The 26,377-nt window shown below is 37.7% G+C and overlaps 1 protein-coding gene across 8 annotated transcripts in view; it reads left to right on the top strand.

The window, feature by feature from the left end:
* The window catches only part of LOC132866322 (nuclear factor 1 X-type-like), a 213,797-nt gene that overhangs the window by 80,630 nt on the left and 106,790 nt on the right, over positions 1 to 26,377 (top strand). For 7 of the 8 annotated variants that reach the window (XM_060899041.1, XM_060899038.1, XM_060899042.1 and 4 more), the window contains one exon: positions 12,201 to 12,732. In XM_060899041.1, coding sequence (XP_060755024.1) covers positions 12,201 to 12,732 — 532 coding nt within the window. Of the gene's footprint in view, positions 1 to 11,177; positions 11,337 to 12,200; positions 12,733 to 26,377 lie in introns of those variants that run through there. The other variant, XM_060899040.1, reaches the window with a different exon arrangement.

The following is a 26,377-nucleotide window of genomic DNA, read 5'->3' as shown; positions in this document are numbered from 1 at the left end:
CGTTCGGCTGTTTCCTGTTTTACGTAGAACCGTACTGTTTACCTCAAGAGGTAGGAAAACGGTCCCAAAATGGAGAAAATTGACCCTCAGGACATCAAAATGATCACAACCTGTTCGCACGAATAATATTGTTCTTGCGAGACGTAAGAAAATGTCATGCACAATAAAAAAATTTAAAAATTTCAGATGACTTTGCAGTCAGCACCTTTAAGCTAGGTGTGTGGATTAGGGTGTGGCTTTGGAACTAAATGACGGTTTGAAATAGCGCCAGATAATGTCTACCAGAACACTAAGCGCACCTTTAACTATGAAATCTTTTGGCTAAACATCCAGACATGCAGCCTCATCTAACCTCGTGCTCATGGTGTCTTCCTGCCTTTCATTCACTCCGTCTTTCACATAAACACACACTCGCATTCTGTTATCAAGTCTGTTCTTTCTCTAATAAAACATTTTCTACTCTGTGTGTGTGTGTGTGTGTGTGTGTGTGTGTGTGTGTGTGTGTGTGTGTGTGTTTGTGTGTGCGTGCATGCGTGCGTGCTCACGTGTAGCTTGCAGTAATTCACTTTTACAGTGATATAATTAAAACCCGACCACATGGTGTGACCCCGTGCATGTGTGTGTGTGTGTGTGTGTGTTTGTTGAATTGTTATCAGTGTGATCTTTGTACCGAAAACGCTCGTTAGATACACAAAGTGAATTCGTCTGTTTCGTGAATGGACTGCCTTGTTGTGTGTTTGTGAATGGATTGCAGGATTCTTGTGTGTAAGCATGAGTGTGTGTATGTGGTGAATTGTGTTTTATATATGTGTGTGTGTGTGTGTGTGTGTGTGTGTGTGTGTGTGTGTGTGAAGAAGTTAGGTTTTTAAAAGTTAAAGAACAAAAATAAACAAAAAGTCCATCTCATTCAAAATCATTTCTGTAATAATTCCCATCATTCCCAACGCCCCATGTACGTGCTTTAAATACTAATCGCCACGGAAATTATTTTTACATAAAAGATTTTGTACAATTGTTTATCCAATTTTCTGCTATGGTCAAAATTTGAGAGGCGGGGTTTACACGGAACAAGAACCAAATTACCAAATTGAGGCAGAAATGATACTTGTGCACTAAATTAGCCTCGTTGCTCCAGGGCAAGACTGAAGAAGCAAACTTCAGGCTTTCGACATGCCCGTTTCATTTTTTTTCTTTAATAAAGGAAGTGCAGGTGTGTACCTCCTCCCTTTATAAATATGCGATATGAAAATATTATTTAACTGTAGGAATGTTAAATAGTATCTGACAGGATCTGGGTACTGCCGAAGGCCAAGTGTGGAAAAGAAAAAAGGAAAAGTAGAGTAGAGAGAGAGAGAGAGAGAGAGAGAGAGGGAGGGATAGTGGAGGAGGAGGGGTGTGGAGAGAAAGAGAGAGAGAGAGAGAGAGAGAAGGAAAGAAGGCGAAGGAAGCTGGTGCTTGATTTGCATAAAGTATGGGGCACGGTGCCCACTGGAGGAGAAGGGTTGGCACTTGGCCCTGCAGACTGGCACAGGAGGAAGAAAATAATGAAAGAAAGAAAGACAGCGAGAGAGAGAGAGAGAGAGAGTATGTATGAGAGTGGCAATCGAGACAGACAGAAAAGGAAAGGCTGAGAGGGGAGGGAAAGACAGAGGAAAGCAAGAAGGAGAAAGGCAAATGTGCTTCATTAGAGTATGTTTTGTTAAGACAGCAGCAACACCACCAATCGAGTCCTCAGACTCAACCGACCGGCCATCTGATACGCCTTGTACGCATCGCACCGTTAGCTTCTCTGTACTTAATTTCATTGGCTGGGCATTGAGTCGATCAATCAATCCACCATTGATGGCTTCACTTCATTAGGCTGCATGTGGTGCCCGGCTGCTGCTTTCACCGTAACAGCGTCAGTGCCAGGGTGCCTACTGACCCTTCAGTGACCGGTTCCAGGCTCGAGGCCTCAGTAGTTCAAATTCAGTTCACTTAAAATGAGCAAGCTTTAGTAGCCATATTGAATTTAAATATTATATCATAACCATGGTACAAATAAAAACACTGCGTGTACAAAAAAAAAAATTCTGAGCAATCAAGATGTCTTCAGAAGAGTTTCCTTAAAATAAGGGTTGGCAAAATGTTTGCAGTCAAAAACCACTTTAAGTAGAAAAACAAATTCCACAGACCCCTTAAGTACAAATTTATTTTACAAAAAAAAAAGGCAACTATTTAATCTTCGACTCATTAGTGACGTGTACAATTCTGTTTTGGCTATTTATTAAAACCAGAGAGCTTTTTATTCTTCAGCCCAAGTTGACCCTATTTGTTTGTTTATAGACTTGTTGAGTTATGAAGGCTTCCTGAGTTACATGCATTTAATTCAGTTAACAAGTCAAACAGATTAATAACTCGTGTAAGAATGTAATAATAAATATAACAGCTTTGATATATTTGAAGTTGAGTTGTGATTTCAGCCATTGGAGTAAAAAAAACAAAAAAAAACAAACCAAAACATCAAGGGCCCCCTTGAATATACGATGTGTAATGAACCAAGGGAAGAGGTAGATTTTTTAAAGTGCAAATTAAATCCTTAAGTGATTTATACAGTATCAGTATCAGTGATTTGTAGTATATACGGCGTACCAGTCAAAAGTTTATACACCCCTACTCATTCATAGGTTTTTGTCTGTATAACAATTTTCGACACTGAAGAATAATACTGAAGACACCAAAACTCTGAAACAACATATAGAACACACATGGAAGTATGTGACAAACAAAAAGTGTTTATTGAAAAAAAAATGTATCCACTATGAAGGTTAGTATTATGCGAAACTCTTTGCAAAAGAGTTTTGTCTGGACTGAAAGGTTCCTTTTGTAAAACCAACAATTGTTCTTCAGTGTCATCATTTTGAAGAACATTTTATGTCAGTTTTATGTTCTTTAGTACACACTGATGGCTTACAGTTTATAAAATCTTGGACAGTTAGCTTGTGTTAGCTAACCGCAAATAAAAATCATGGACTATGATGCAGGGTATTACCGAGCTGAAAACATGCATATTGTTTTGCATTTTTGAGCGCATAGTGTCCTTATTTTTGACCTTTCTAGTGTGCTAATTTTTCATAGACCCCCAGGTTGTAGCAAATGTAACGTGATCTCTCTCTCTCTCTCTCTCTCTCTCTCTCTCTCTCTCTCTCTCACACACACACACACACACACACACACACACACACACACACACACACTGAAATATTGCTGTATATTTACAGCATGATGTTTCAGTGCTTGCGTTCTCTCTAACCTCCAGGAACCGTGCTGTGATTTTGGTTTAATTCGCTTTGTGTGGTGTGTGTGTGTGTGTGTGTGTGTGTGTGTGTGTGTGTGTGTGTGTGTGTGTGTGTGTGGCCCCAAAAGCTAAAAATGGTGCCCAAAGCAGTTAAACGTTTTACAGGCGAAGGCTATCAAAATAACAAATCAAGACGTTGCTCACAAAATATAATTCACAGATTGAATATATAAGTTAATGTACATGTGAAGCTTGACGAGCTGCAATCTGTACATTTTAACAGATGGACTCTTTTAAAATATTGCTGAAAATATTAATTACATGCTAAACACGAAGGCGAACGTGAAGAATAATTAAACTCTATAGTGTTGTGTTAATATGATTAAAGTAATCAGTGCTAATGAGGGACAGTGAATGAAACAGGCTGTCATCCCCTCATCTTAATCCTTTATTAATAATAATAATAATAATAATAATAATAATAATAATAATCTAAGCTATAATTAGTTTTTAAAATGCATGTGGTGTGTTTGAGGTTTGAGCAACTAGTTTTGTTTGGGAAATTGTACCTGTTTTAAATGCAGACGAAAAAAAAACATGCTGGGCTATGATGTAAGATGTTTTATGTATACAGGACCAGTCAAAAGTTTGTACACCCCTCTAGTCATTCATCATTTTTTCTGTATTTTGTATTTTCGACATTGTAACAATACTGAAGACAACAAAAGTATGAAATAACATCTGGAACATGTATGAAATTATGTGGGAAACAAAAAAGTGTGAAAAAATAAGACGTTGGATATTTTTCAAAGATTGTTCAAAGTATCCAGCATTTACCTTGATGACGCTTTGCACGCTGTTGGCATTATCTTAACCAACTTTATGAGGTAATCACCTGGAATGCTTTTCAATTAACAGGTGTGCCTTGTCAAAAGTTAATTAGTGGAATTTCTGGAAATAAATAATAATGTGAATAATAACAATATAGTAAATAGCCCTGTTCCACACTGCAGTTGTAGTAATCCATACATATTATGTCATGAACCGCTCAACTAAGTAAAGAGAAACGACATCCATCATTACTTTAAGATATGAAGTGACTTTTAATTTATATATAAAAACACACACACAGTACTGAGCAAAAGTCTTACGCACCCTTATTTATTTTTCATCCCAACTTTGTCATAGATTTCTATTTTATTATTTCTACATTATCGAGTCAAAACATTACAAAAACATTTTAGAGTTCCAAACGTTCGTTATTTTTCCAGCACAAAATTAAATGTTACAGAAAAAAAATGTTTGCATGTGTCTGAGCAGCATATTACAAAAGAAGTGCACACTTTTCAGATTAAAAAAAAAGAAAACATAATGAATGCTACTGGGTTTTGGTGCAAAATGAAGACGCGAGTGCAACGGTCAAAGTGTCCAGAAGAACTGTGGCCGGTTCTGTAAGATGCTCAGTAAAACCTACAGCTCATTTCCGCATAAAACTGCACTCACTGGACGTGAGACTACTATTTTTTTTAAAGCAAAGGGTTGTCTCACACCAAATACTGACTTTGTTTCATTTATTATGGCTTACTGATTACTGTTCATAGTATTTTTTAAATATTGAAACATTTCATTTCATTATTTTTAAAGGCATCTTTGCTCTACTACTTTATAATTAGTTTGTAAAATTCATGTGGTGTGTTTAAGGTTTGAGCAACTGCTTTTAAATGCAGAAGAAGAAAAAACATGCTGGGCTCTGACATAAGATGCTTTACGTATGCAGGACCAGTCAAATGTTTGTACACCCCTCTACTCATTCATCATTTTTTTTCTATATTTTGTATTTTCAACATTGTAGAACAATACTGAAGACATCAAAAGTATGAAATAACATCTGGAACATGTATGGAATTATGTGGGAAGCAAAAAAAAAGTGTGGAAAAATAAGATATGTTTGATATTTTTTCAAAGATTCTTCAAAGTATCCAGCATATATATATATATATATATATATATATATATATATATATATATATATATATATATATATATATATATATATAAGTGGGATTAAGAGACCCTATCTATGCTAGTCTTTCTTTCTAGAGCTTTCGATTCAGCTTACATTTGTAAACGTATGTTTTGTTAATTTTAAAATCGAAAATGTATGTGTAGACATATGGATATACATATATAATTATTATGTATGTATATATGTATATACATATATACATATATGTGTGTGTATATATGTATACAATATATATGTATACTATATATATATATATATATATATATATATATATATATATATATATATATATATATACACACACAAGGAAGCTAGATAATCAATTTATATTGACTATAGAAGAGGGGTGGGATTAAATAAGTTTTTACTTCAGCCCACATGTAAACTCAAAACTGCTTAGTGCGTCCTTGTTTGTATTTTTGTTTTGTTTTGATTTTGATATATTATTATTACCTATATTATTTATGGTTTATTTTCTAATTTAGTGGCTTTTTATGTGTTCTTGTTGCAAATGCTGTTTTGCTTTTCTTGTTTTCTGCTTATTTATTCATTGTTTGTTTACATGTTCGAAATAAACTATCATCATCATCAAAGCCATTTTTTTTTAAATGAACTCCTTTAATGGATGTTTTAGCTCTCGTCCTCCGTTGGATTGCCATCCGGCTTTTTTTACGGCCGTATTTTTATTTCAAGCGGATTAAAAACACTTATTTATGTTTTTATTATTTGGGGTTTGTGCCTTTAAAATTTCTCTAATAAAATAAAAAGCAAAAAGTGGTGAAGTGTGTGTGTGTGTGTGTGTGCATTATCCAGCCAGCTGGAAATACCATATATATATATATATATATATATATATATATATAGTCCATGAATTAGCCAATCTTGCACTTATTTCTGTTCAGTTGACATAAATTGAGATTTAATTCTCTTAACTCTATTTTTATCACTTTGTTTTGTTTAGATTCAGAGTACTGGCCTACTTCTTAATTCCTGCTTTAAACGCATAGTCATTTTTCCTATTTATATAGTGTATGTAGAACCTTTTTGTTTGTGTGTGAGGATATTTTTATTGTTGTTGTTGTTGTTATTATTATAAATGATGTAATATTACAGCAAACAGATAAGTGTGTGCGCACGCGCTGTGCTGGAGTGAATGGGTTTGGCCGAGCGCGTGCTGAAGAAGGGAAGGCTTCAGGCGCGTGCGGGTCGCCTCGCGCTTCACTGCGCCGCGCCGCTCTTCTGTGAGGAGAAGAGTTTACATTCACTGTCTCTAAAATACACGGTATTAAATTATTAATAATATTATTAACATTTATTTTTTTCTTTACAGTGACCAAATAGGTAGGCCAAATCGGTGTTTTTTCTTTTTTCGTCAATCCTCACGCAGTTTTTTGTGTCGCTCTGGCTGTGTTCTGTGAGTGTGAGTTTGTTAGCCTGTTAGCTTCTGAGGTAAAATACAGAAAAAAAAAAAAAAACCTTGGCGGTCATTCAGCTTGTTTTTGCTGTTTCCGGCACAGAGCCTGTAAGTAGCCTACCCCGACCTTTAGGCCTCTTTTTTATTCCTGAACCATTTCAGTAATTTACATCTAAATGTCTTATTTAAATACAATTTTATCGTGTACACACATTCATTCAGCGGTTATACAGCCGAGGCCTTCACAAAGTCACCGTTATTTTTTCACTAATAACGGTCAAAACTGCTGAATGGTCTCGCGCTGCAGATTTGAGCCTGAATACATGAACATTAATGAAAATTAGTGAACACACACACACACACACACACACACACACACACGAACCTTAAAATTTTAATCATTTTCATCTGCCAAAAAAAAAAATTTTTTAAAAAGGGACAGAAGACACCCCATGGACCTGTGGCTATAGTATAACCCTCAATAAAGGTAAGAGATTATTATAAAACACCTGACTTGGATGCCATCTGGGATTTTGAATGCTATAATATAATAATTTAGCTTAGAATTGGTGTCTCTGTGGTCCTCAAGGAGAGCTATGTCAGTGATAAATTATATATATTTTTCTTAAACTGATGATAAATTTTACTAGTGATGTTTAATAATCAGTTGACACATGCATCAGTTTCCTGAGACATTATGGGTGTTCATGATGATAGTAATAATAACTTAAAAATAAGGAGACAGAAACAAGTTCGTGAACGACATAAATTTAAAAAGAGCAGCATAAAAATCATCTCGTAACCTTTGAATATGTGTGGGTGATAATATTTCTTGTAACGTTAGATATAACCTCTTAAACCTATCTATGCCGATCGAGCTCCCTTAAAAAATACAAGCCGCAAGAAAACTTGACTCAACCCCTGGTCTTTTCACTAGCTAGAAACGGCCTTGGTATGGACTCAAAAAAGACATATTTTAAAGAGAAACAAAATGCAAAAGACTAAGTAATGGTTATAGACAAATAACAATATATTTTTGTGGGTCTGTTTACTTTAGACAAGCTTAAAGAGCGCTGGATAAGGAGTCCGTTGAGTTTCTGGTCAGTTAATGCTCATTGAAACAAAGAAAAAGCAAAATATTATCTATTTAATTTGATATTTTTATGAATCACCAGATGAGCAGCATTATTTGTTGAGCGATATGAGTATGTCTCACAGAACTACACTGAAGAAGACCAGAATTGTCCTTTTTTATTTATTTTTTAACTTAAAATACAGACTATAATGATAAAGACTTTGGACTTGGGAATTTGTACTCATGAAAACACATTGCATAGTGTTGCATAGCCCTCATTTTCACCAAACCACCACCACCATCATCATCATCATGATTAGGTTAAGTTTGTCTTACATTAAGTACACGCTACACCTCTAAATCTTAACCTCAGTCATCAAAAGGAAAAAAAAAACAGTTTTCCTAATGGTGACCAGTTACAACAGAGACAAAACTGTCTTTTTAATTGCCGCATTTCATTTCGTCTGTCTAAAGAGGCCACTCTCACAGCAGTTCTCTGTAGCATAGTGGACATAACATTTGGCTTTTGTCTTTGAATGTCAGACGTAACATTTGAGCTCACTGTGATAAATATACTCTGACAACACAGCTAATATATCATATACGTGAAGTACCTCCTGTGCAAAAGTCTTCAGCCCATGTAAAGAACTGCTGTCGACCAAAATGGCTTAAAGATAATGAAATGAAGAGAAATGTTTCAAAGTTAAAAATAAATACTGTAAACAGTATTAATAATAAATGAAACAAAATCAGTATTTGGTGTGAGACGACCCTTTGCTTTAAAAAAAATAGTAGTCTCACGTCCAATGAGTGCAATTTTATAAGGAAATGAGCTGTAGGTTTTACTGAGCATCTTACAGAACCAGCCACAGTTCTTCTGGACACTTTGATTGTCGCACTTGCTTCTTAATTTTGCATCAAAACCCAGTAGCCTTCATTATGTTTTTTGTTTTAATCTGACAAAGTGGTCTCTTATGGAATATCCTGCTCAGATAGGGGAAAAAAATATATATATATAAATTTTTTTCCCCCTGTAACCTTTAATTTTGTGCCAGAAAACAAACGTTTTGACTCAATAATGTAGAAGTCATAAAATAGAAATCTATAGCAAAGTTTGTATGAAAAAAGGGGGGGGACCAAGACTTTTGTACAGTACTGTATATGTCCAAAATGGATCAGGATATTTTAATAACTCTTCCACGATTAGGCTGAGGATTTATTGTTGCACTTAGTGTAATATAATTCTTTATATATTATATGACACAAAGACATACTTCTAAATGTATTTGTATTCATGAATATTTATTCATTTAGATCCTTCGACCTCTGCTATAACAGTGACAGAAATTATATTGTCGATGTTGATCAGCCTGATCTTATTGTTTTTAGGTGCAACTTAAATCATCTGAACTGGTCTGAAAGGTAATGTTGATATCGTTGTATAGAAATGCATTAATAATAATAATAATAATAATAATAATAATAATGATAATAATAATAATTGCACACACTGTCCATGCCTTTTAGCTCTTCTAGTTGACAAAATAGAACAAACATACACATGACCGCACTAAAACTGCCTTTTCATCATGTCATCAAACAGATCAATAATAATAATAATAATAATAATAAACCTTTCTGATGATGAGTGTGATGATCCAATTTGTTTGTTTTTGTAACCCCAAGATGCGATACGGTGGCACCCTGAGACCACGGCATATGCTGCTTAAACTCGTCTTGGGGGATTTAGCTCAGATTTAGATTAGATCTCCCAATTTGAGTATTATGATCGCAATTTGTGAGGCTCTGTAAAGCGGATTATCGGGTCACTGATGATTGATTGAGGTTTGGGCTTTCTGTACTCAGGTGGTCACTGTGATTTAAAAAAAAAAGGCATTGAAATTTTTTTGCAGGTAGATTGTTAAAAAAAATATTTAAAAACTTAAACCAAAAGCTTGAAGAGCTTGAGAAATAATTTCCGTAGCATCATGTTAACCTTGCATCATCTTAAACTAGTCATAACTGTAACTTGTGTTGTGCTTATAGTTATAGGACCTAGAGGATATGGCCAAAGTTCAAACTCGTATTTGGATTTTAAACACTACTTTTCTATGACATCTGAATAAAAACATACCTGTGCACTTCTTTTTTTTTTTTGGTACTGATTTGTCCGGTGTATATCATATCCATCGTCCAGAGCTGTGTCTCTATGGTTGTTGTGTGTGGAGTGAGTGTGAACATGGTATTGGTGAGCAGTATTTGTCTGTGTGTCTCTCTGCTCCTTTGTTTGTGTGGTGGGTCTGAAGGCAGCTGCTGGTTTGGAGGGTCTGTAGGGATTTCAGCCCTGTGTGTTCACACACTGTTCCCATGCCAAGGCTTGGAAAGAGAGAGAGAGAATGGAGGGGGATTGAGGAAGGAATGGAGGAAGGGAGCGATATGGAGATGGATGAACCGGTTAGAGAGAAGAAGACTGGGATAGAAGGATAAGAAAGTCGCGAGTTTTGGAAGACTGATGACGATGATGATGATGAGCGTGTTCAGTGACGGATATGGATATAAGGAACAAGAAGGCAGGGTTAGAATTCAGCCAAGGCTTCTGATTGGTCCGTGTGAAATTAATGATCTCTGGACTCGGAACTTGTTAATTTGGCAAAAGTGAAGAGCCGTCCCACTGACTGATTCGCATACTATGCTCTCTTCCCCTCTCTCTGTCGCTTTCTATCTCTCCCTCCCTCCATCTCTCTCTCTCTCTCTCTCTCTCTCTCTCTCTCTCTCCCCCGTCTCTCCCTCTCTCCCACCCATTCAGGTCTCGAAGCGTGCGTATTGGTTGAGCATATTGGGAGACTCTGTGCCAAATAGGTGGGTTCAGCCCGGAGCTGGCACACTTTTGGGGCGATGGTTAGGAAAAGAACGTAGGGAGAGAGAGAGAACGAGTCGTAGAGAAAAAAAAAGGGAGAAAGGGAAGCATCGGTCGGGTTTGCCAGCGCTCTCTCTCGCACGCTCTTCCAACAGCGATTCGGTCCTCTGTTGTGTTTTTTTTTTTTCCTGCTCTTCATTTGCTTTCTTGTCCTTGCTTTCCCTTCTCTCTCTCTCTCTCTCTCTCTCTCTCTCGCTCTCGCTCTCTCTCTCATATCCAGATCTGAACAGACGTCACTTGCCATTTTGCCAAACGATTTTTCTTCTCCAGCACTTTTTTTTGTGATTATATTCATCATTCCACTTTTTTTTTGCACACAGTCTTTTCTGTGTCTGAGTTTGCAACATCTAAAAATTTTCTCAACTTTTTTTTTCCATGTTTTCCTTTCGCATATTAACATTTTACCCTCCTATAACATATTCACTCGAGGAAAATTTTGTTTGGCTTTTTTTTTTCCTCAACTCCCTTTTTCTGTCCGAGTATAATTTTTAAGACAATTACATTTATTTCTCCGGGTAGCGAGAATTAGGACATGCACTATTGACTAAAGCAAGGAGAGGACCTGCTCTGCTTTTTTTTTTTTTGTTTGTTTGTTTATGCTGAAGTTTATGATGAAAGTGCAAAATGGTAACTACCAATGTTTTCTGCTTTTTTTTGTGTTGCATGCGTTTGTTTGGTGATTGTGCAGTGTTGTGATTATAGCGTGTTGCATGTAATAAAAAAAGGACAAGATCAGTAAAAAAAAAGTAAAAGCTCCGTCTTTAAATGATTAAGTGATTTTTGATTTGCACTGATATCATTTTTAAATGAAAATGCATAAATTACGAAAAATAAATGAAAAAGTAAAAACTAGAAACTAACTGAACGTGGTAAGAGAATAAAATGCGAAATTAAGCTCTCTTACAGTGAAGCACGGCTGGTTTAAAAAATTTTTTTTGCTAATAGAAAATCTTTCATAATTTTTTTGTGTTATGATATAATCCAACTTAAATGCCTACCATCTTGTTATGGATAAATCATATGTGTATTTTATCTTTTAACAACATTCATATTATTAAGCACAGATGGTTCTGTTCTTTGAAAAACTTTTTTTAATTAAAAAGTTCTTTGTTTAAAATTTCAGAGTGTATTTACTCAGAGGGTTTAGATAATGTAGAATATTATTCAGTCTTTGAGATCAGAATGATTCCAAGTAATTGTTCGTACTGTTAAAGATACGTGTGTGTGTGTGTGTGTGTGTGTGTGTGTGTGTTGCTTATCCCAGCGTCTTTCTCACGCACACGCTCTCAGCTCTCTTTTGCAGACTGTTCGTCTACGCCGCTCTCTCTCTCTCCCTATCTCTCTCTCTCTCTCTCTCTCTCTCTCTCTCTCTCTCTCTCTCTATCTCTCTCTTTCTCTCCTTCATCTTCCATGCAGCACAATGTTAATTCCCTCTCCCCCTCTCTTGTTCTATTCCCTTCTCCCCCTGTTCCCTGCTCCTCCTCCATCCAGGATGAGTTCCACCCGTTCATCGAGGCACTCCTGCCGCACGTGCGTGCCTTTTCCTACACCTGGTTCAACCTGCAGGCACGCAAGCGCAAATACTTCAAGAAGCACGAAAAGCGTATGTCCAAGGATGAGGAGCGTGCCGTGAAGGACGAGCTGCTGGGTGAGAAGCCTGAGATCAAGCAGAAATGGGCGTCGCGCCTCCTCGCCAAGCTGCGCAAGGACATCCGGCCCGAGTTCCGCGAAGACTTTGTGCTCAGCGTGACGGGCAAGAAGCCTCCGTGCTGTGTGCTCTCCAACCCGGACCAGAAAGGCAAGATGAGGCGCATCGACTGCCTGAGGCAGGCCGACAAGGTGTGGAGGCTTGACCTGGTCATGGTCATCCTGTTTAAAGGCAGCCCGCTGGAGAGCACGGACGGAGAGCGGCTCGTCAAATCGCCACAGTGCTCCAACCACACCCTGTGCGTGCAGCCGCACCACATCGGTGTCTCGGTCAAAGAGCTCGACCTCTACCTGGCCTACTTCGTCCACTCGCCAGGTCAGTGCAGGACACACCAACACACAAGGAGAACGTTTTCATTCTCATGATCTCTCCACGATTGAGTCTTCTACATCTGCACACACCACACACACTCATACATAAACTACAGGCCTAAAGTGTGACGCCATGAATATCTCTGTCTGTTTTAGAAAAGGAAAAGTCATCACGCATAATTTGTTTAATTGTAAATGATTTGTAAAACATTTTCTGAAGCTGTTACACACCAAACTGAGGCATCATCAAAACCAAACAGGCTCATGCTCAGTTATACAACACATCATCATCATCATCATCATCATCATCATCATCATCACATTCTCGTATTTCGCTGAAACACGTTTCACAATCAACCAATTATTTAACGTCGTCATGTGACCTCATTTCTTTCCCTGTTGAGTGTTTTGATTTATTTCAGCTTCTTCTAAATAAAAGTTATTTACTTAGAGAAAAAAGATCCATCAGATCTCATTTACATTCACAGACCTTCTGTAGCATCTAACTATGAGAACCTGAGCGCATAGTGTCCGATAAACACTACATCTTAAAGGTAAAAAAAGGAAAAATAAAAAGGAAGAAGAATGAATTAGTTGAATACTATCGTTATATATCCATTAAGAGAAAATGTTAAAAAGTTATTAGAGATATTATTGCTTTTAAACTTTTGGTCTGTTTATATTTCAGAAATATCTGAAAGATTTTGCAACACAAACACCCTAAACATTCAAAACACACACCTTTTAATGGTGTAATGACTGTAATTAGGGAAATGATGTACCTGAGGGCTTCCTTTCATCTCTCAGGCAATATGACGTGTAAAAATGGCGTAAGGAATTGTGACGTATCGTGCCGAGTTTTATTGCAGCTTCATTATTAGAGCAGATCTCATCTGAACTCATGTACACAGAGAGAGCGAGAGAGAGAGAGAGAGCATTCTGTTCTAATTGGCTTAATACCACTAGGTTGTGTGTAGTAAGTGGCCAGTCTCCCAGTCACAGCCCGCTGTCTCATTGGCAGTGTATTTTAGAATTGTGTGTGTGTTTGTGTGTGTGTGCAGGTGTGGGCATTGGTGTGGTGCGTACTCAATTATTCTCTGCCAAATATCACTGCTCATGTTCACCCCCATGGATACAGTGCCGTGTTTCTATGTGTGTGTGTGTTTATTTTATTATCAACTTTGTATCACACTAAACAGATGTTTATCTGAGGTGTTCACTCATAATGCTGACCATTCCCATATCTAATCGTAGATGAGCTGATTATAACGTTATAACAATGTTATAAATGAAAAGTACTCAGAGATCTCTTTTTCCTCTTTATTATTAATGAAGTGTATCCCTTCACATTTTCATGTCGATCACACAAGAATGGAAACGCAATAGTCATGTGACAGTAACGGTGTACGTATACGACGTACGTACATCATGATATTGTATAATATAACGTACATTTTTAAAAATATTGTCTGTACAGGAATGAGTGCGGTATGAGTTTCATATCCTTCCATGATACACTGGACGTATCACAGTATTTATTTTTGCAGCGGCTCAATTTGGAGCAACTCACTAAACCTTGAGGAACAAATTTCAGGAAATCACACAATGACAGTTTATCATAAATGTTACATAACACCTCTGTGTCATTTCACAGATTTTGCTTGATTCTTTAAGCCTATAATCTCAGGCTTCATTTGGAAATAAGCCAGAAAAATGATGTCCATTGTGGAAGACACACTTGTCCTCTGGCCTCTTATGTATTATTTTATTTTAAATGGTTTATTTATTTAAGGTTTGCTTTTGGAAATTTTTATTGAAAAAATATTTTTAAAAAATACTGTCACAAATTGAGCAGATAATAAAGAGCTAAAAACCTAGGCATGGCACGATACCTCTTTTTCTTTTCCATTTCCGATACTGATACTGAAACGTCGAGTATCATCTGATATCCGATATTTTTTTCTTTAAAAATGAATAGTCTATAAGATGATTTTTTTTAAAATTGAAACACTAGACAAAAAGACACATAACGAATAAAATAACAACACAGGCTGTTTTATTCAGTAAGTCTTTATTCACAGAAAAATGATTTACATTGCAAATATAATAAAGTACAATGAAAAGCTTAAAATCAAATAATTTTTTTTCTAGAAAATGTGTATTGAATGAAATGGAGATTGTTTATTGCAAACAGGTGTATAATTAAAAAAAAGAGACAGTGTAAAAAAAAAAGTTTTTATTTGACTTGTCTTGTATAAATATAATAAAAATCAGTCCTAACAAAAAACACAAGATGTAAACATTTCTAATATAATAAAGACATTTTTTTTTCAAATTCAATTCCAGTCTTTCATATTTGTTGCAGGATTGGATCAATTTCATTCTTTAATTTTCCTCCAATATTTGATCCACAGTGTTTTTTTGTTTGTTTGTTTTTTTGTTTTTGTGGTGGTGGTGTCATACTGCTCAGTACTACTCTATACTGCTCAGTGTTACTCTATACTGCTCAGTACTACTCTATACTGCTCACTATGGCTCAGTGCTGCTCAGTACTGCTTAATACTGCTCAGTGTTGCTTGATTCTGCTCAGTACTGCTCGATACGGCTCACTGCTGCTCTGCTCAGTATTGCTTTGTACTGCTCAGTGCTGCTTAGTTCTGCTCTCTACTGCTTGATAGTGCTGTATACTGTTCTATACTGTTCCATATTGCTTGGTGTTGCTTGATACTTCTCAATACTGCTCGATACTGCCCTTTACTGCTTGATACTGCTCAGTAATGCTCAATAGTGCTCTGTACTGCTCTATGCTGCTCTGTACTACTCGATACTGCTTAATACTGTTCTATATTGCTTGATATCACTGTTTACTGCTCTGTGTTGCTCGATACTGCTTTATTTTGCTTGATACTGCTGTATACGGCCCCATACTGCTTGATACTACTCCATACTGCTCTATATTGCTCCATACTACTTCATACTGCTCTATATTGCTGGATACAGCTGGATACTACCCCATACTGCTTGATACTGCTCTATATTGCTCGATACTGCTCTATATTGCTCCATACTTCTCTATATTGCTCAAAAAAACAATAGATGTTACAGGACTTACAGAGTTGGATTTATTGTTCTTTCCTCCAAAACAGCATATTATTGTAAGAGTTACAACTTTGGTCATTATTGTGTTAGACATATTTAACAGAGTCTTGTGTATAAAACAGTAAACTTAAGGCTGACCTCATTGTTATAGAGGATTAACTCTGCTACTGGATCTCATTTACCATTTACCAGCATGTCTGCCATTCTCTCTCTCTCTCTCTCTCTCTGACACACACACACACACACACCATGTTTGTGCCGGCAGGGCTGGCCAGTGTGCTGCCCGTTCACAATGTTAGCCCTTGCGGCGTTCTGTTATCTTATCGCTGCTAATCCAGTGTGTCCCCGCTGCTTTTATCGGCCTCCAAATAGCCGCGGCTGAGCCCGGCACCCCGCGGGAAGCCATGCGGGAATCCAGAACTGCCGCTGGCACTCCGTGCCAATACACCTCCCCGACACACACACGCTTGCAGGGTGTATTTCTAGACCTTCTTCTAAGTACGTCTGTGTGGGTGTGATTATTTAGGGTGTGTGTGTATATATATATATATATATATATATATATATATATATATATATATATATATATATACTCGAGACCTGATGAATGATTTTTATTTGTTTGTTAATGTTTGCCCTCTGAGGAGCCACAGCCAAAATCAAATTTTATGTTCCTTTTCTTAAGTGGCTTTGTGTAATCCATATGGTTTGTTTATTCAGTGATGTTGCTGCATGTGTGTCTGAATGTTGTGGAGAAAAAGAAAACGGCAGCGTTTTTTTTTGTCCTCTGTGTGTATTTTTTTGCGGAGCAAGTTGGTTACTTTTATTTGTTTTTCTAGCTCTGCTCTTTGTCCTTGTGATTATTGCTTTTGTAAACATTTTGTTTAGCGTTGCTAAACGCTGCCTTCATTGTCAGTCTCGCGTAGTGAGCGCCCCTTTTGTGTGCCAGAGAGAGAGAAAGAGAGAGAGAGAGAGCGACAGGGAGCTGTGAGTACAATAGTTCTGGTTGGCACAACCTCAGGGCCATTGGTGTGGGAAGATGCTTCTTACTTCTTTGTGTGTGTGTGTGTGTGTGTGTGTGTGTGTGTGTGTGTGTGTGTGTGTGTGTTGCATCTTGCCATGAGCAAACAGGCTCAGCCATGTTCCACACTTTAATACAGCCCTCTTCTTTCCCAGCACAAACACAAACAAAGCCGTTAATGTAAGAGCGCTTGCAACAAGGTGTTAAAGATAAGTGTAAGAGAGAGAGAGTGTAGGGTGAGGGAGAATGTGTATGGCATGGACCGACCGCTGGTAGCGAGTGTGGCCGTGTTTCCTCCTAAACACCTTCAGAGTTTTTTTTTTCAATACTTTAGTCACTGTTACATTTCAGCGAATTATAAAAATACATTTAACAGTTATTCCACAAAATCGAGTTGTACGTGAGCTGATAACCAACGAGGTGCGTAGCACCAAGTTGTCTATAAGCCGTGTACGATGAGATTGAGTGGAATAATTGTTTTATTCTATCCGCATTCACTGGATTTTGAGAAACAGAACGTTTTTACTTTAATCATTTTGCAAATTCGATAAAAACTTTATACAAAACGTCCGACAAAATCATTTCCACTTAGAATGTAAACAAACCGTTGGAAAAAAAAAACTATGTTCTTACCATCAAATTACATTTATTACATCTTTTCTTGCGTTTTTTTTTTTTGTATTTTTGGGTGGTTTTGTTTTCGAGTAGAGTTTTTATTTCATCTTCAGTTGGTTCAGCAACATGCTCCGCCATTTTATTCTTCTTCTTCTTTAAGGTTTTTTGGTGGTTGGCTAACCGACTTAAAGGTGCATTACCAACACCTATATTCTTTTCTGTTTCTGTTTATTTTAAATACTTGATAACAAAGCTGCCATTTTGTTTTTCTCTACTCATTGTATATGAGCTGATATCCTAGTAATAGAGTAGCCAATCAGAGCTTGCGATTGCTCATATCCAATGAATGTGGATAGAATAATTAACTTTAGAATAATTAGGATAGAATAATTAGCTTTATTCGTTATTGTATCAGTCTGACAGCACAATCATGACTAAAAAGATCATCACGAGCATGGTTCTTTTCCACATCGTATTCCTTCAGCCAGTGTAGGGGAAAAAAAAGTATTTGCACTGCATGTTTTTGCAATTTTAAATCAAGAAATCGGAAGTCAAATTGGCTGTTCGTTCGTCACATTGAAACGAGTGTATACAAATTCCTGAAGTTTCCTTACACATCATCATCGACATCTTAGTCATCTTTTTCTAGTGTAGAAAATATATGGAGTAATAGTGTAGCAACCATAAACATTACAGTAACACACCTCATAGTAAAATCTAATGGTGTTTAGCGTCAGTGTGTGATCTGTAAATGTGAATCCGGCTGCACAGCGACATCTTTACCAGCTCATTAGTTCAGTAAACAGGCTCGTTTGTATACAAAAGGCACCGTGAACATGAAGTGCTTGAGCTGGTGAGATCATTAAAGAGATCAGAGCAGGGTTTTTGAGCTTATTCCTGGCCATGGCGCCATACCACGTTGTCTTTTCCGATACCAATACTGAAACCTTAACAATTAGCCGAAACTAATGTTTTTAAATGCTGCTATTTTAACTGAAGCACTTTACAGTCACACGCTTTCACATACATTATAAATCTAACATATAGATATACTATCAAGTACAGTATGGATATACAAATATAAGTATAATCCAGTCAATCCTGACAAAAGAAAAAAACGGTCATGGCTTTAGGTGTAAACATTTCCCATTTCAAAAACGAATTTCTTTTCCAAATCCAATTCCAATTCTGCTGCAGGATCTGATATCTGATCTACTGTTGTTTGTTTGTGTGTGTGTGTGCTGGTATCGGCCCGATGCTGACACTGAGCATCAGATCTGCTGGTTATTACGAGAGATGACATCCAGGATTTGAAAAAATAAAACAGTTATTTGATTCTGATCCTATAACAATTGGAAAATATTATAATTTGAAACCATATAAAAATACAATTTGTAGTTTTTGTTAGAACTGATTTTTTTTAATAATTATACCTTCCATTTTTTAGAACAATTTGCAGTCTGAGTGATTTTTGCGCGAAAGCTGCAGTTTTGTCCAAGTTGTGTTTGTAGTTATGGATTTTTTTCCAGTTCAAAAAAAATCATTTTAAAGCTTAGTGGTTTATAAAGAATAATTTTTTGGATGGACAGCGGTAATTAAGAGTTCAGGAAAAGTGGCATCGTGGCGTCTGTAGTGATAACAAAATTTCATATTAATGCTAAAACACGGCAGATGCCATTTTGCTAGTCTGCTTCTCATTGTTTCATTTCATTCACTGTATTTGTTTATTTTGATCATAAATAACTTCTTACCGATATTTATATAATTTATATAATCATAAATCAGACATCAGTTAAATCTGACCTGTTTGAGGTATTCAACGATTTAGTTTCCTACCTGATATTAACGTTAAACAGTTTTATTAAAAACAGAGAATGCTTCTGTTACTGCTTTTTTAATTTTATTATTTTCAGCAGCGTGAGGTGAAAGAATGTCTGTCTAACTCATCTTCTCTGAAATTTATTCCCTCCGTTTCTGTTTATGTCTTTTATGGGATTTAGGATAGCCTGCTGAATGCTTCACTATGAATTACTTTGCATAAAATAAGCAATTTGCTGAAATTAAGGCGTGTTCAGTGTAAATGAGGTGTGTATGAGTGTGTTACATGCACATGACATGTAAATAAAAGACGTATATAAGGGACAGGAGCTTTGGGAGCGATTTCCACGCAGCTGAAGTCGATTCATCGTTTATGCTCAAATCAGTGTTCGTTTTTGCTCCGTAAAATTCGTTTCACGTTTCATGAATCTGAACACCTGGTTTCTACACAACTTCAGCTGATGCTTCTCGCAATCTTTTAAATGCCAAATGTATACATAGTTGGACTATAAAATAAAAGCAACAAAACAAATAAGTGTACAGTAAATAAATAATAAATAAAACAAAGCGCAACCACAAGCAATCGTATAGCTCTTGTTTAGTGATGAAAGTTTTGTGAAAACATAGTGAATATGGAGTTTATAATTTAATCAGAGCAGTAAAATCTTTATGTGAATGCACTAATATCACAATCCTGTTTAATCCAGGAAGTTACATATTGTGATTGCAACTTCACAATTACTGTAAAATACAGGCTTAAAATATGTTCTAAATGTTAACCAAATCCTGATATATTTATTTAAATAGTTGCTTGTTTAATCAAATAAATGTTTCCTGACGTTTTTTATTTGATAGTTTTACCGTTCTGTTGAGGACATTTGTAGAAACTCATCAAGGAAGCATATGTTTTTAAACGTGAAAAACAAGTCCAGTTACTTCTTTTTTTAAGATCGAATGCTAACATTAGGATATTTTGATAGGTGCACATTTTTATGACTAACGATGCTACGTTATTAGAGTTCAGTATTTCGTGTTAAACGTGCTGCAGAGGAAATTTGAAGTCATACTGTTTAGGAGGTGTGAAATGTGCGACTTCGGCCATTTTAGGTTTTTCCTCCGCCTCTCAGAGACCATCCCGAACCATGCCAAAACCGGAATTTGGAACAAAAACGAAGCTCAGAGGGAGAGAGAGAGGGAAAAAAAATGAGAGCTGGTGAAAGAATGAAAAAGAAAAATATAACAATGTACAGAAAATTTGTGCTTAGCATTGAAATGTTTATATATGGATCATTATTGCTGCTGAAGTAAGCTGAATTACGGTGTCAGAAAGGACAGAGAAATAACGTGTGTGTGTGTGTGTGTGTGTGTGTGTGTGTGTGTGTGTGTGTGTGTGTGTAAAAAAGAATAACAGACAGATGACAGAGTGTTGAAGCTGTTAGTCACTCAGCGCTAGACACGGCGAGATAGCCAGGACAGAACACACACAAACACGCGTGTGCACATTAACACACACATACGCGCACACACAGAATTACATCATGTCGCAGTTTAAATTTTTATTTCAGCACCTCACTGCAGGCGGATCAGAGCTCTCACAAGATTAATGAAAAAATAATGTCCGGCTTTCAGAAAAGAGACAGAGAGAGAAAAGCAAAACAAATCTCTAAATCTTCTCCAAAGCTCACTTCTTTGGCTGCACAGCGAGTTTGGAGTCAGAGTGCTGCGCCCTGCTGGGGTTCAGACGTTCAGACCAACACACACACACACACACACACACACACACACACACACACACACACACACACACACCTCATATGCACACATACAGATGCAAGTTTGGTTTAAAGAACACAGTGAAATTATAGGAGAGTTGGGAGTGACACACACACACAGAGGCCGAGTGTCACACTAACTGTAAGTGGGAAGCAGTTCAACTGAATGTTTATGGTCGGATCTTCATTATCAGCTGTGTCTGATTTTCTCCTCTGGAAATAAAATCCACAGTGGGAAAGTACATCATTGTAACACAGACTGTAACACACACATACACTCGAACACACACTGACACATTCTCTAAGACACACACACACACACACACACTTGAACTGTAACACTCTAACATGCTGTAACACACATAAACACATACTCTAACATTCTGTAACACGCACTTGACCACACTGTAACGTGTTGTAACATGCTGTAACGCATACATAAACACACACTGTAACACACACTTGACCACTTGATTACACGCTGTAACACACACTTGACCACTTGATTACACACTGTAACACACACTCTAACACACTGTAACACACACTTGACCACTTGATTACACACTCTAACACACTGTAACACACACTTGACCACTTGATTACACACTGTAACACACTCTAACACACTGTAACACACACTTGACCACTTGATTACACACTGCAACACACACTTGACCACTTGATTACACACTGTAACACACACTCTAACACACTGTAACACACACTTGACCACTTGATCAGGGTTTTTTCTAGAAAAATTTAGTATGAGGGCGCTCACCATGGCGAGGGAGCGAAGCGGGGGGGGAGATGGTGCCGGTTGTCCCCCCCCCCCGCCGTGCAAAGCCTTTGAAAAATGCTCCAATGGGACATTCTGAGGCTATCTGAGAGGGAAATTGTAACAAATTGTCTGTCAACATTGAAAAAGAAAGAAGTAATCTTCTTCTGCCCCAGACAGTCTTTGGCTTTCTTCCGTTTCGTGCCGTGGGATGACATCTTTAAATGCCCAAGTGTCAACAAAAACAACTCGCGAACTACTTCTGTCAAAAGCTCCCGCGCCGGTGGGTGAAAGGTCATTCAGTCTCGAGAAATCTCGCTCGACAAGTCAGCTGACCTTGTATGTAACCCATGTCAAATCTCGCGAGAGCAGCCGCGACAAGTAAACAACTAAACAACATGGCACCTCAGTCTGGAAAACGCCAATTCGGATTGTTTTTGCACCGTCTGGCGGTGTATCTACTATGATTGGAATATTTTTGGAGCAATTATAACGTATTTGATGATCAGACACATTGTCACGTGGTGTTGCTGGGATGTTTTCACGGAGTCGGTAAGGGGGCGCACGCCGAGAGTAAGAGGGTGCAGCGCCCTGTTCCCCCGTTTAGACGAAAGCCTGTTGATTACACACTCTAACACACACTCTAACACACTGTAACACACACTTGACCACTTGATTACACACTGTAACACACACTCTAACACACTGTAACACACACTTGACCACTTGATTACACACTCTAACACACACACTAACACACTGTAACACACACTTGACCACTTGATTACACACTGTAACACACACTTGACCACTTGATTACACGCTGTAACACACACTTGACCACTTGATTACACACTGTAACACACACTCTAACACACTGTAACACACACTTGACCACTTGATTACACACTGTAACACACACTCTAACACACTGTAACACACACTTGACCACTTGATTACACGCTGTAACACACACTTGACCACTTGATTACACACTGTAACACACACTCTAACACACTGTAACACACACTTGACCACTTGATTACACACTGTAACACACACTCTAACACACTGTAACACACACTTGACCACTTGATTACACACTCTAACACACACACTAACACACTGTAACACACACTTGACCACTTGATTACACACTGTAACACACACTTGACCACTTGATTACACGCTGTAACACACACTTGACCACTTGATTACACACTGTAACACACACTCTAACACACTGTAACACACACTTGACCACTTGATTACACACTGTAACACACACTCTAACACACTGTAACACACACTTGACCACTTGATTACACGCTGTAACACACACTTGACCACTTGATTACACACTGTAACACACACTCTAACACATACTATCATACGCTTTAACACACAATAACCCACACACTAACACACTTAAACATGCTGTAACACACACTGATACACACTAACATGCTGCAACACACTCTAACACACTTTAACATGCTGTAACACACACTCTAACACATTCTAACATGCTGTAACACACTAACACATTCTAACATGCTGCAACACACTCTAACACACTGTAACATGCTGTAACACACACTCTAACACATTCTAACATGCTGTAACACACTCTAACACATTCTAACATGCTGCAACACACTCTAACACACTGTAACATGCTGTAACACACACTCTAACACATTCTAACATGCTGCAACACACTCTAACATGCTGTAACACACTTTAACATGCTGCAACACACACTCTAACACATTCTAACATGCTGTAACACACTCTAACACATTCTAACATGCTGCAACACACTCTAACACACTGTAACATGCTGTAACACACTTTAACATGCTGCAACACACACTCTAACACATTCTAACATGCTGTAACACACTAACACATTCTAACATGCTGCAACACACTCTAACACACTGTAACATGCTGTAACACACTTTAACATGCTGTAACACTAACACATTCTAACATGCTGCAACACACTCTAACACACAGTAACATGCTGTAACACACACTCTAACACATTCTAACATGCTGTAACACACTAACACATTCTAACATGCTGCAACACACTCTAACACACTGTAACATGCTGTAGCACACACTCTAACACATTCTAACATGCTGTAACACACTAACACATTCTAACATGCTGCAACACACTCTAACACACTGTAACATGCTGTAGCACACACTCTAACACATTCTAACATGCTGTAACACACTAACACATTCTAACATGCTGCAACACACTCTAACACACTGTAACATGCTGTAACACACACTCTAACACATTCTAACATGCTGTAACACACTAACACATTCTAACATGCTGCAACACACTCTAACACACTCTAACATGCTGTAACACAGTAACACATTCTAACATGCTGTGACACACACTAACACACTGTAACACACTCTAACATGCTATAACACACACTCTAACACACACTAACACACTGTAACACACTCTAACCCACACAGTAACACACTCTAACATGCTGTAACACACAGACACACAAACACTGTACCCCGTCGGTGGGGGGTTTATAGCATCAATGAAGCTGACTTTATGTTAGTACTGTTAATGTTATAGTCATGTTGTCTGTTGTTGCCCAGGTGAGGATGGGTTCCCTTTTGAGTCTGGTTCCTCTCAAGGTTTCCTCCTCATGTCATCTGAGGGAGTTTTTCCTTGCCACCGTCGCCACAGGCTTGCTCATTGGGGATAGATTAGGGATAAAATTAGCTCATATTTTAAGTCGTTCAAATTCTGTAAAGCTGCTTTGCGACAATGTTTATTGTTAAAAGCGCTATACAAATAAACTTGACTTGACTTGACACTGTAACACACACTGACACACACTCCAACATGCTGTAACACACAGTAACACACTCCAACATGCTGTAACACACGGTAACATGCTGTAACACTCAAACACCCTAAAACACACTCAAGCGCACTGTAACACACATATCAATGTGTTTTTGTTTTTCATTTCCTTTTCTGGTTGAGAGTGCGCCGTGTGCATTCTGGCTGCCGCTTCTCACCGGAGCGTTTTATTTTTATTTTATTTTCTCTTTTGATTTTCTTTTTTGTGTTTGTGTAGTTTGATGTTTTTGTTTGAGTGCTTTTGTTCGCTGGCTGTGGTGTAGCTCCAGACCCAGTTTTGAGTGTCGGTTCCCTCCAGGCCTTGGTTCACTGTGGGTGATGCCTATGCTTCTAGCTATGAACTGCAGTGAGCTTCTTGCTCATTTTAACATCGTGGTTGTCCAGCGCTCTGTGCAGCAGTGCTTTAGCGCTTGGCATGATATTCTGAGCGATGTTGATCGGTGGCGTCGCGGTGGCTGTGCAGGCGGTTTGGGACATACCAGCACTCTGCGTGGTGGTGCGTCTGTGTTCGCTTTGTGGATCCATGGCATGGTGTTCCGAGTGATGTTGCCTGGTGGCATCGCGGCTGTGCTGGCGGTGTGGGACTCGTTTTTGTGCACCTTTTGGTGGGACTGTGGCTGCTACACCATTGGAATGACATCCTGACCTTTATTTGGTGGACTTTTCTTTTCCCATAATTGTAAAGCGACCTTGGATTTTGAGAAAGGCGGTATATAAATTATTATTATTATTATTATTATTATTATTATTATTATTATTATCAAATTATAAACATGAAGAACTCTATATGAGCTTTATATTAATTTCCGTATGAGGAGATTAGAGAGAGTTTGGCTTCTAAATAGGTGCAAGAGAAAAATCACCATCCACTTCTTTCTTTCTTTCTTTCTTTCTTTCTTTCTTTCTTTCTTTCTTTCTTTCTTTCTTTCTTTCTTTCTTTCTTTCTTTCTTTCTTTCTTTCTTTCTTTCTTCAGCATTTCCAGTTTCTTTTATTCTTTTGTTATTTTTGTGTGTGTTTGTGTGATTAACAGAGGCAGAGGTTTCAGTTTCAGAATATCCTATGTAAAATAGCATATACATTCAGTATGCTGTACTTATAATCCTGATGTGAGCACAATCTAGCAGTATGTGAGGTGTTGATGTGATATGAAGTGATGTGATGCTGTGATGCGATGTTGTGATGTGATATGAAGTGATGTGATGATGTGAGGTGATGATGTGATGTGATGATGTACTATGTAGTGATGATGTGATGCGATGTGATACAAAGTGATGTGATGATATGAGGTGATGATGTACTATGTAGTGATGATGTGATGCGATGTGATACGAAGTGATGTGATGAGATATGATGATGAGGTGATGTGATGCTGTGATGTGATGTGATCATGTGATACGAAGTGATGTGATCATGTGATATGAAATGGTGTGATGCGATGTGATGATGTAATATGAAGTGATGTAAGGCGATATGATTATGTAATATGAAGTGATGTGAGGTGAGGAGATGTGATTGTGATATGAAGTGTTGTGAGGTGACATGAGGTGGTGTGTTGTGATGCGATGTGATGTTGTGAGGTGATGACTTTATCACTTCATTCTGGCAGGTATTTCTACAGTCTCCAT

The sequence above is a fragment of the Neoarius graeffei genome, chromosome 18 (genome assembly GCF_027579695.1).
Source record: "Neoarius graeffei isolate fNeoGra1 chromosome 18, fNeoGra1.pri, whole genome shotgun sequence".
Classification (NCBI taxonomy): Eukaryota; Metazoa; Chordata; class Actinopteri; order Siluriformes; family Ariidae; genus Neoarius; species Neoarius graeffei.
Note: the sequence above shows the minus strand (reverse complement) of the source record. Positions and strands in the feature narration are given on the sequence as shown.